Genomic DNA, 12,248 nt, shown 5'->3' with positions numbered 1-12,248 from the left:
ATCACCGATCAGTTCAAAACTAAACAGCCAAAGGATGATTACAATTATCTGTCCACACTTTAAAAAGGTTATCATATTCTGACTGCGTACAGGGTACACTATTCTGAAGCACTTTCTGTTCATAATGCATCTGTGAGGCAAGGTAAAACCTGTCTACTATAAAGTGACAAAAGGTTTCATGGTCTCATAGTGCACAAGGTAGCGCCTGACCAGACTGTGTGAATGCGCAGGCTGGTCTGGAAATACACTGGTCGCACATTGCATGAGGCCCTTTTTGGCATAACACAGGTTATAAAGTATTTGAAACTTTAGAGTGCTACTGGTTACTTATTGCAAAAATACTTGTTGTTGTACTATTGAAAAAATAGGCGATACAAACATACTACTGTGTTACATTTTATTTCGAGAAAGAAATTGGTAGACAATATTTTTCTTCAACCACTGATTCTTTAAAGCACAGACATACAAATAGTAATAGAGGAGAGAAGATGAAAACTTCAATAGACTATGCATGTTAATCTAACATAAAATACAGAACATATAGTGAAAAATACACAGTATTCATCATGTTCAATTACATTTACTCTGGGCATATAAATATACTGCGAATAAATATGAGTCCATGTTAAAGTAAGCAATGAGCTAATATTTGCCAATTTCAATATACTCCATACAAACATAAGCAACATCCATGCATAACAAAACTGCCAAAGATGTATTCAGCGAAATGTCTACTACGCATTATCAATTTGTTAAACTTTTGTTTATGCAGTATGATTTGTCAAAGAGAGATATACAATAACTATGAAACAGTATTCGAGTTTGATACATGCTTTTGCAATGATTTACACATAAACTACTCCCTCTCGGCCAAAAAACATGTATATTAATTATAAAAATAATATGTGTGTACATTCATATAAATATATACAGAAACTTACTGATAAAAACACACGTACGGTAAAAAAAATCAGCCCTGTTTTTCCATTAAGACATTGAAACATCAATAACTAGCGACGTGTTTGTGAAACACTATGTCCCCATATATTTGACCTTTGACCTTGAAGAATGACCTTGACCTTTCACCACTCAAAATGTGCAGCTCCATGAGATACACATGCATGCCAAATATCAAGTTGCTATCTTCAATATTGCAAGTGTACATTAAATGAGCAATTTTGACCCATATATTTGACCTTGAAGGATGATCTTAACTTTTCACCACTCAAAATGTGCAGCTCCATGAGATACACATGCATGCCAAATATGAAGTTGCTATCTTCAATAGTGCAATAGTTATGGCAAATGTTAAAGTTTGCCAAAACAAACCAACCAACAAACCAACAGACAGGGCAAAAACAATATGTCCCCCACTATAGTGGTGGGGGACATAATAACTTACAACAGCATGTTTATGAAGAAAGGTATTGTCACATAAATATTAGGTTTTTAAATGAAATGAACTTCAATCTTCTGCAATTTCACCCTATTTCTGCAAACATTCAATGTATGAAGTTATCCACGTTTTCCAATCATGGCTGACCAACTGATTCATTAACTTCAACTTACAAATATCTTAGACACAAGAATGTGTCACAAAGACTAATGCCCCAATGCCCAAATCCACAGCATAATCTATGTTGGACAAAAAGCCATAGTTCTGCTAAAACGTCTTGAAGCCTAACTTCCTATCTTTACAATCATCTACATATTAAGGTTATTCAGTGCAAAAATTGTAGGGAAATCTGCCAAGCAAATCATCAGGAGTTTAAACACAAAATGTTGAGACTGTATTATATTCTATAGTGGAAAAAGACAATAAATAAGGCCATAATTCAGCCAAAACCCCAAGCAGGCCCAAATCCTTTCTCTAAAATCATATATAGATTCTGGTCATTTAACTTTGAACGTTTGATAAACATTCAACCAGAAGTAAAAGTAGAGATGGAAATACAACATTTTAGGAACAAATTATTGCCTTGTTGACATGCAGAGAAAGGGTCATAATTCTTCCAAAACTCATCACAGACAAAGTTCCAATCTTTATCTTCACGTACACAATTTATAGTGAAAATTTACAGTGAGAAATCCATAATTTTATAAGGAGATGAAAATACACACATTTTGGATTATATCTTTTAAAGTGGAAAAACAAAGAACCAAAATTCTTCCAAGATTTATGAAGCCCAAATCTTTTTTTACGATCATCATCATGTTAAGCACAATCAACTATGAAATTGAAGCAGATCCACCCAATACTTTAAGAGTAGAAGATTTGAAAACACAAATGTCGAGCCTTACAGACATACATACGGCATACACAGGGACAATAGCAATACTTAATGCATCCCATAAAGGGAGGGCATAAAAATCTGATGTTATAGTTAAGAACACAATTAAAATATGAAATAAGAACACAATCCCCACACAGAGGATCCTCTAGCTTTCTTCCTCAATCTTCTGTTCGTTGGCCTGACGCAGGGGTAGGCGAGTCTTGCGTGGCGTGACATTGATGAAGTTCTTCTTTTGTTTTTTGTTTCCGATTGGTCGGCCTTGACGATCGTTCTCTTTGCACTCGAGGTTGGACCTCTACAAGAATGATTTAAATACTAATTAATTTAGTTATTTTCTGTATTTAATAGTAATTTACAAGGAGTAAATAAGTAAAGCGTCAGTCATGGCGATTAAACATATGTGCCCGGCATTCAAAAAGTGTATGTTTGTTTAAAAAAAAACAAAGCATACTTTCAACAAAAGAGACTTCCTTAAAACAAATTATACAATAAAATCAGAAAGTGCTGTCCCCGATTAGCCTGGGCAGGCTGCACAGGCTAAATTAGGATAACACTTTATGCACATGAATTTAGCCCAGTTTTCCAAAAATAAGGCTCTGGATTCTGTCTTATGACAGATCTAACAACAAACTTACGTTGATAGTGAATTTTTTAATCTAATACAAAATGAAAATTCCTGTTTTCCCAGAGGAAGTCTTTTCAAGTGAACCCCCTCCACATAGATTTGTTTTTTGACGCATTTGTGGTCCATAATAAAGTAACATTTAATAAAATACCTTTCGTACTAAATTCAAGTTTTAAAGGCTTTATTTCCAAAATAAATTCCAAGCGAGTTACTGCAGGCTGTTCTGGTTTTATGCTGGTTACAAAAGCCATTTTCACTTTGCTTTTATGGGGGGAAAGGGTTAAACACAACGCGGCCAGTCTCACCTTGCTGACTCCACTGACGGCCGACAGACCGGAGATCTCGGAGTACCCGGAGGTGGAAGACTTAACACTGACCGTGTCACTCTTGTCACTCACATCCAGTTGTTCGTTGTCTGGGCCCTGAATGACGATTGAGCATTTCTTCTAGATGGCGACCATGACGGTGATGAGGATGGAATGAACGGGTGAGGTATGAGACAAATGAATGACAAATGAACAGGACATTTCATACATGCAGATTTCGAACTAACATAATTAACGGACAATGTGACATGGCAGAAGGCACAATTATACAATTTACTGAAATGTTTTTTTCCAGGTGCTAAAGATATTATTAGAATTAAATGCATGGAGACAAAGCATGGGCCAAATTAGAAATGTGTAAACAGTTACTTTCACAAAAAAGAATAACTAGTGGGGAATACAATTTTCGTTCTCTATAATCACATACATGTAAAGGATGTTAGAGTTCACCAAAGCTAATTCTGTATTCATATTATTTTACGTACTAACGTTGAGTAGATTTGACACATATTACTTATTCCACACACCATAGCTTGAGAGGGATAAATATATCAGCTGCATTCTGGGTAAACCAGGCTTAAAACATGTGCTCAAAGTATAGTTCCAGATTAGCCTGTGCAGGCAAATAAAGGACAACACTTCACGGTTTTATGAATTTTTAATCTAAAGGTAATATTTTCTAAACAAAATACGGTCTAGACGGAAAGTGTTGTTATGCCCAATTTTCCTTGAGAATGGTTAATATTCTTAATTCTAAGAAAATGATTCTAATCATATTAATTTCCTTGTTTCTGAAACCACAATTTAAGATTTCTTTCAGAATGTGAAATACAAATTTAAAGTATGGTTTTTGAAGGGTGAAACATGAGGAATGAAAATGTATAGTAAAATGATTGGATTTCTGATTTGTTAGATACAATTATGAGAAGAAAATACACAAGCTACCAAAATAATAGTAAACATAATGTGTTTGTGAAACACTATGTCCCCATATATTTGACCTTGGACCTTGAAGGATGACCTTGATCTTGACCTTTCACCACTCAAAATGTGCAGCTCCATGAGATACAGGGCTTCTTTTCCTTCTTTGCAAGTGGCCTGGGAAGGACATTTCACAATTTTGATAGGGACAATTTACAAACCTAACAGGGCCGTGAATTTTTACAAAATTGGCCGTTTTTCACAATTTTAACAATTTCACGACTCGGTTTTTCACAATTGTAAGAAGTTTGCGACTCAATTATTCACAATTTTGAATAGTTTCCAACTCAATTTTTCACAATTTTGAAAAGTTTGCAAATCATTTTTTTCACAATTTTGAAAAGTTCGCGACTCATTTTTTTTACAAAGTGACGGGGCCAGGGCCGCTTCACAAAGTCAGGAAAAAAAGCCCTGAGATACACATGCATGCCAAATATCAAGTTGCTATCTTCAATATTGCAAAAGTGTATATTAAATGAGAGATTTTGACCCATATGTTTGACCTTTGACCTTGAAGGATGACCTTGACCTTTCAAAACTCAAAATGTGCAGCTCCATGAGATACACATGCATGCCAAATATGAAGTTGCTATCCTCAATATTGCAAAAGTTATGGCAAATGTAAAAGTTTGCGCAAACAAACAAAGCAACAAACCAACAGACAGGGCAAAATCAATATGTCCCCCACTATAGTGGTGGTGGACATAAAAAAAATGAGTTAAAAGAAGACTGTTAATAATGTAATGTTATGTGTGACTGCAAAATATTGATAGGATAAACTGTCACACAGAACACCTGGTTTCCAGTAAATCTACAGTGTTAAGGTGCAAAAAATGCCAGGACTTGATCTGCCTTTATCAATCTGATGTTAAATACCTGCATCAATAAATACTGATCTGTATCCAAAATGTGCAGTTGTGAGGTTTCTGGTTTTTTGCTTATAACACTCACAAAACTACTTCATACTTCAAACATGCCAGGGTTTTTAATACTTTTGTGCATTGGGTAGATTCCATTCGGATTGGGAAACATTAAATTGTTTGATTAAAATTGGGAAATTAGTGTTATTGTTTGTTTGCTAACAAATAATTAAAAATTGAGAATAAAAGTGTTTTCAATATTACAATAACTAAGGTTCAACATACGGAACTGGATGGGAGATGAACTAAATGTTGAGATTTATTTGCACAAATTAATTTTTGGAAACTTTCCATCCAGAATTTTTATGAAATCCTGCATGATTTGTGATATGCTTTTTGTCCTTGGGGAATAGGGCCAAACTCACTGCTGTGTCCATATTCTCCAGCTCTGTGTCCGAGTCTGGTTCCTCCTGTATATCACTCACAGGGTTCTCTGCTCTGAACCTCTCGAGCAGTTTCTGTTGGTCGCTGATACGGCGGATGTTACGCTTGTGCGGGTAGTCACTTCTCACTGGCGTCAGTCCTGCAAATGGCAACATACATAACTAAAACAACCTCGTTAGGCTCAGCAAGTAATTTCACAGCTTTGAGTAGTGGTCCAGTTAAACAATTTCTTTTGGCCTAGCAGTTTGCATCGCTGTTTTTGTTATGGGTCCAGTGCTAAAATTTGGATTTTAGAAATGTGTAATAATGTTTATCAGGAAATTCATTAAAGTATGTTTTTACATCCATAATTTGCTGACATTTCATATTTGTCCTCTTTTGAATGTTTGGCTTCAGCTATACAAATCTGAACAGTCGGCAATAAATTAAATTTTGCATGCCATTCTCGTGAATATCATGCAAGGTCCCTTATGTTAACACTGCTAGAAAGGAACCAAGGTACAGTATTCAAGAGTCACTTTGAAACGCCTCGGAACATTTCAATTGCTTCTCTTATATGTCATTCAAAATGTTAGCAAACAAATCACCTGCCAGTCTTTAATTCCTCAAACTGTAACTGCCCTGAAAAAAACCCATCTATAAAGCGAAACATCATGAATGAATAAGCTTTTAATCCTATGTATAATGTTAAAGCCCTTCTCATATCTGCATATTAAAAGCAGAGGCATTTTCCTCTTAATTTCCTCTTCACTACGCTCAATAATATGTATGTCATTGACCTTTATTACATAGATAACTTTTGATGTGGTGCGCATGTATTTGAATGTGAATTTGTAAGCAGTCGTATAATCATGGCTTAAAGTAAGGAAGGTTATACAACCAGGGTGACACCTTGGCTGGGTGCCAGAGGCCCCCAGAAGCTCCTGTATAATAGTATTTTAGAATTTTTTATACTATTACAATTTTCAATTTCTGTCAATCTATTATCCTCTTTGTATATGCTTATTGTTAGATACGCCAACCGCAAAAACTAAATGTGTACTACCAACCAAACAAATGTGCCATTAGTGTTCACAGTGACTGTATAAGGGGACTTCCGTCTTAAGCTAAAGCAGAGCTCCAGATAAGGTTTTGTGAAATTCTTAACGTTACTACCAGATTTTCAAAAATAATTCTTAACTCTGAAATTTTATTCTTAAAGTTACTACTAAGTTTTGGAAAATAATTCTTAAATTTTCTAAATGACCTTAAAATAAATAATAATGGTTATTATCAAAAAAATCAAAATAAACATACTAGCAACTTAATTTAAACGAGTTCAACAGTGTCTATTCAGTATTATACAATTTTATTTTTCAAATACCTTCATATGCCCAAACTGTGCTTAGATTGCATGCCTTTGATGAATTTTTACATATTTCACAATTAAAACGGTCTCCCCTACAATCTTTTCAACAATTGGCCACGGGAATTGTCCCTTCCAATCGTTCAATGTTTTTTGTTTAAGTTTGGACCCGTTGTGTCGCGTTTTTTTTAAGCTTTTCCGACTGTTTCGGCAACTAAACATACAACATCGTATAAAATCTTTTCTATAATGTCTTATTTAACATTCAACTTCGGCTCACTTTGCGTACAATATGTTAAAAGCGTGTTTTTGCCCGCTTTGCAGTTTTTTAGGACGCTCTCTGGGCGCCGCCATCGTTTTTTGACAGATAGACTGTACACGCCGCTTTTATTGGAAAAAAATGCGCTTTGTTAAACAAACCCGATAACAATTTTATATAAGCACCGAAAAGATCTTTAATACGCGAAAAGAACTCAATAAAAATCGATACGAACCGATGTAAAAAAAATATTTGTAACTTGATTTTGTAACTTTTAATGGTACGACAAGATTTTAAAATAAATACGTAACGGACTTAAAAATAATTCATAATTACGAAAATACGACCCTTATCTGGAGCTCTGGCTGAAGACCCCAGTCTGATTTCATTGATGAAATACTAGAGCCAATTGTTATTTGATGTTTCCGTAAAGAATTGGACTATTTCTACGGAATTTATGCGAAGGTAGACTTCATATAGAATTTCTTCAAAACACAGCAGTTAATCTTTTGGACATGTATTATAAACTTTGTTGGAAACAACAACAACTTTGACTGCCTTCAACCTACCAGTGGGCTTATCCTCGCTTATCTCCTGCCTGATGTAGCGCCTCATCTGCTCCTTGTTATCCTCGAGCCTGGCCAGGAGGTCGCTGGAGAACCCCAGGGTGCGGTCGCGCAGGCTGGACACAGTTGTCTTCTCCCGGTCCACCTCCTCGTCGAAGGCCGCCCCCTGTTTGTCAAGGGTGTCCACAAGCCGGTCACACTGCAGCTGCATGGACGTCTCCAGGGCCTGACGTTGGAATAACATAACATGAGCCCCTTTCTGAGGAAAGTGGGCATAATGCATTTGCCTAAAGTGTCGTCTCAGATTTGCCTGTGCAGTCCGCACAGGCTTATCAGGGACAACACTTTCTGCCTTATTTCCATTTTTGCTAAGAAGAGACTTCATTCAAACAAAAAATGTCATAAAAGCTGAAAGTGTCATCCCTGATTAGCCTGTGCGGATTGCACAGGCTAATATGGGACTACACTTTACGCACACGCATTTTGCCCAGTTTTTTCAGAACGCGGCACATATATTAACTAGGTAGAGATCTACAACAAAAAAGCAAGGAGGTGCAATTTCTCTTTTTAGTCCCCCCCCACTTTACACTTTCCTAACAAATAAGTTGGTCAAAATGATATTTGCTTATTTTGATCGGCATATAAAAACTTTAAATACCAGAGAGAGACTAGGAAATAACCTCGATTTATTAATTACACAATTTCAGTAGACTGGTCTCTTCTCAGCAGCACCATGTATGTTTTTTGATTCATAATAATGCCATGGCAACCTATGTCCACAGCATAAAACTGACAATGAAACAAGGTAATTTGAAGAAAAGATATGACACTCATGTTATAAAACAGGTGCTGGGTAAAACATGGATGGTAATCATTGCACTCACATCTGTCTTTGAATGGTGCGTGTTTAGCTGTGTGTTGAAGGTGGTGATCTGCTGGGTGCAGGTGGTGGCTGTTTCCTGTGAATACTTCTCCAGGGCTGCCCTGGACTTGGAAACCCTCTCCTGGACATCCGAGTGCACTGCGCTGCACAGGGCGTGGGCATTCTTCGATGTGGTCTGGACCTAGAATGACAATGACAGAGAGTTAGTAATTTCTTTTTGTATCCATATCAGGACAATTATTTATTTGTTTCATTTCCATTGTATACATAGAATATTTACCATAGGTATGTAAAGAAAAACTCCACTGCAATTTTCTTAAGATCAGATAACTGGTGTTGGTAAGAAAATCTTTCAAATGAGTGTGCCTTGTCCCTATTAACTAACCCAGTCAAATTTTCTAAAGATGGTATTTTACTATTATACACACATAGCAACCCTGTGTTGTTATCTAGACTGTATCTTTGTTTTCAATAAGCAATAAAAAAAAAAAAATTAATTAAAAACTTTGAAATTGTGAATGAAAGTGATCTTAAGACATAATGGGAAGGGGATCAACCTGCACAAAGCCTGAGAAATCATAAGCTGTGTCATGCAAAAAAAGGGTCTTATGCCATATGCAGCTTGTATAAATCCCTATCAGACTGCGTTTATCAGACTGCGCATGCCCAGTCTAGTCAGGAACTACTCTGCCAGCTTTTGAGACCATAAACTTAGCACATCTTTATAGCAGGAAGGGAAGCTCCTGACCAGACAGACTAAATATGCACATGCTGGTCTGGAGCTATTGTGGCTGCATATCATGCAAGACCCATTTTCGCAGCACGTGTCTCATATGGAAAGTTTCTAAATTCATTTCATTTCAATAGTTTCTGTGACAGCTGTGATTATGTTAATTATATCAACCATTTGTAAAGGGAAAACATTGAAAATACAAACATCTCATCACAAATTGTCACTGACATTCAACTAATGATCTTAGTAAACATAAGCTAAGGAAAGTCCCAATAAAGAACACACCTGCTGTATGTGCCCACTAGTGGCTGCGCAGTGGTTTGTCTTTAGCTGCACTATATCAGCCACCTCCGTCTGGTTCTCTGCCTCGACCGTGTCCCTTAACTGCTGCATGCCAGCCAGGTGACCCTCCATCTCGTTTCTCATGTGACTGGTTACACTCACCGACTACAATATCAATCGTTTGTTGAAAATGATCTTGCCGGATCAATATTTATATAAATGGCTACGCTGAGGACTCTGTTCCAATGATTTTCTACCAATGACTGACTAGAATATAATTTATTTATTTTTCAAATGAAAATGCCAGATCAAAGTATTCATAAAAATGTCTAAAGTATATACTCAATGTGAATGCTTTCACCAATTTTTTTTTTATTTTTTTTTTTTAAGGAATTAACATTCTTAAATCTGATTTTTACACAGTAAAGAAATCATCTTATGATTGGTAGTTCTAGATTTAAAATGGGAAAATGGAATGCTCGGCATGTTTTCTCGCTACATTGGGATTGACACCAGTACCTGTACTAGAATTGGATACACAAACTTTTAGCCCATCCTACCTGTTGTGAGATTTGTGAGACGACTGCCTGGTTGTCTGTGGTCATCTGCACCAGCTCCTGTAGCTTATCTTGTATACACTGTCACAAAGAAACTCTTGTCAGTTAATTTCAAAGCATCAGATACAAAATGTCCAAAACAATTTGTCGTTTTATTAAAACAAGAGGGCCTGAAAGGCCCAAGGTATCCCCCGCAACATATGCTTTGTTTGAGGATGGGTGCAAATTGGACTGATGAACATAACGGACGGACAACGCCAAAACAATATCCCTCCGCCTCTGGCGCGGGAATATATTCATACCAAGTTTCAAAGAAATCCGCCAAAGCGCTTCCAAGATATGGCTCCGGACACAAAAATGCCTATAGTAAAAAGCATTTTTTCAAGATACAGAGGGCCATAGGTCTGTTTTTAACAGATGGTGTACAATGCCATTTGGCGTGCATCATCCTCTTATGCATATATATATACTCATACCAAGTTTAAATGAAATCCGCCAAAGCACTTCCAAGATATGGCTCCGGACACAAAAGTGCCTATAGTAAAAAGCATTTTTTCAAGATACAAAGGGCCATAAGTCTATTTTTAACAGATGGTGTACAATGCCATTTGGCATGCATCATCCTCTTATGCATATATATACTCATACCAAGTTTCAATGAAATCCGCCAAAGAACTTCCAAGATATGGCTCCGGACACTAAAAAGCATTTTTTTCAAGATACAAAGGGCCATAAGTCTGTTTTTCGCAGATGGTGTACAATGCCATTTGGCATGCATCATCCTCTTATGCATATATATACTCATACCAAGTTTAAATGAAATCCACCAAAGAACTTTCAAGATATGGCTCCGGACACAAAAGTGCCGGACGGACGGACAGCCGGACGGACGGATAACGCCAAAACAATATCCCTCCGCCTCTGGCGGGGGATAACAAACTCAGCGCCTTACATGCAAAGAGCACATAATTATTTCAAAATGCACAAAGTACAAAATTATTTCAAAATTCGTAGATAAATCATGACACACATTTTCAGATATTTAAAATTATAGATAATACAAATATTAAAAAGGAATCCATCAATGCATTATTTATTAAATGAATAACCGCCCCACAACCACCAACACCTACCAACCCACCTTATGCCTGCTGTTGTACGCTTGAGTTAGTGTTTCTATGGTGACATGCAGGTCCCCGATCAGCTGCCCCTGTTGGCGGGTGTGCTCCTGCACGCTGGAGACCAGATGGCACAGGCTCTGTGTTAGCCTCTCAGCCCACGCACGCTGTCGCACCTCCTCAGCCTCCCTCTGAAGGCAGCAAGAGACAAACATGGAATAAGTTTTACTGAGCCATGCTCTGGGAATAAAGGGCTTAATGCATGTGTGTCACAAATTAGCCTGTGCGGTCCACACAAGCTAATCAGAGATGACACATTATGTCTAGTTCGGAATTTTGTTTATAAAAGACTTGCTTGAAAAAAAATCCATAAAAGCGGAAAGTGTCGTGTTTGATTAGCCTATGCTGACTGCACAGGCTAATCTGGTAGGCTCTTTACGCACAAGCATTAGGTCCCATTTTCCCAGACTGCAGCTCAAATCTATTTATTTTAGATTAATTGTATTAAAAGAAAGCGGCTTAGTGAGACATTCTCAAGTCTGTTTCCTAGTAAGAAAAGTACTTGGTGTGTTTGGAAAGATCCTGAGAATGTTGCCTTGCTGGGGATCGAATCACTACCAATGCAATTTGTATAACATCGAATTACGCTCTTTCATATGAGTCCTCTAAGGAAAGAACTACAGCATATTCATACACCTTTGTCCCAGTTTTGTGCTTTGGTCCCTCACCTTACAAATCATATAGACCAATCAGACATGGTAAGTTTCAGTTTATTACCTGAAGCAGATATGAAAGTCACAGATTCATTAATATTCACTCAGAGCTTTTTTTCCAACTTTTGAATTTTCTGAGTAACAAAGACCCACTGTTCAGAGTAACAATATTACAAATTAGCTTTAACCCTTTACCTCTCAGATACACATTTCGACCAATTTGTAGTCTTTCAGAAAATCAAAAGAAATATATTACCTTTCT

General features: G+C 36.9%; 1 protein-coding gene across 2 annotated transcripts in view; it reads right to left on the bottom strand.

Moving 5' to 3' along the window:
* Positions 1–383: 383 nt before the first annotated feature.
* LOC127841766 (kinesin-like protein KIF11) overlaps positions 384–12,248 on the bottom strand; it is a 66,618-nt gene continuing 54,753 nt past the window's right edge. Inside the window, exons 16-23 of one of the 2 annotated variants that reach the window (XM_052370818.1) lie at positions 11,297–11,464; positions 10,159–10,236; positions 9,602–9,763; positions 8,585–8,764; positions 7,704–7,926; positions 5,512–5,669; positions 3,225–3,365; positions 384–2,589 (exon numbers count right to left, since the gene is read on the bottom strand). In XM_052370818.1, coding sequence (XP_052226778.1) covers positions 2,440–2,589; positions 3,225–3,365; positions 5,512–5,669; positions 7,704–7,926; positions 8,585–8,764; positions 9,602–9,763; positions 10,159–10,236; positions 11,297–11,464 — 1,260 coding nt within the window. In that variant the 3' untranslated portion in view covers positions 384–2,439. The remainder of the gene's footprint in view (positions 2,590–3,224; positions 3,366–5,511; positions 5,670–7,703; positions 7,927–8,584; positions 8,765–9,601; positions 9,764–10,158; positions 10,237–11,296; positions 11,465–12,248) is intronic. The other variant, XM_052370819.1, reaches the window with a different exon arrangement.

This window comes from Dreissena polymorpha, chromosome 8, assembly GCF_020536995.1.
Source record: "Dreissena polymorpha isolate Duluth1 chromosome 8, UMN_Dpol_1.0, whole genome shotgun sequence".
Classification (NCBI taxonomy): domain Eukaryota; kingdom Metazoa; phylum Mollusca; class Bivalvia; order Myida; family Dreissenidae; genus Dreissena; species Dreissena polymorpha.
This window is presented reverse-complemented; position numbering and strand designations above follow the sequence as displayed.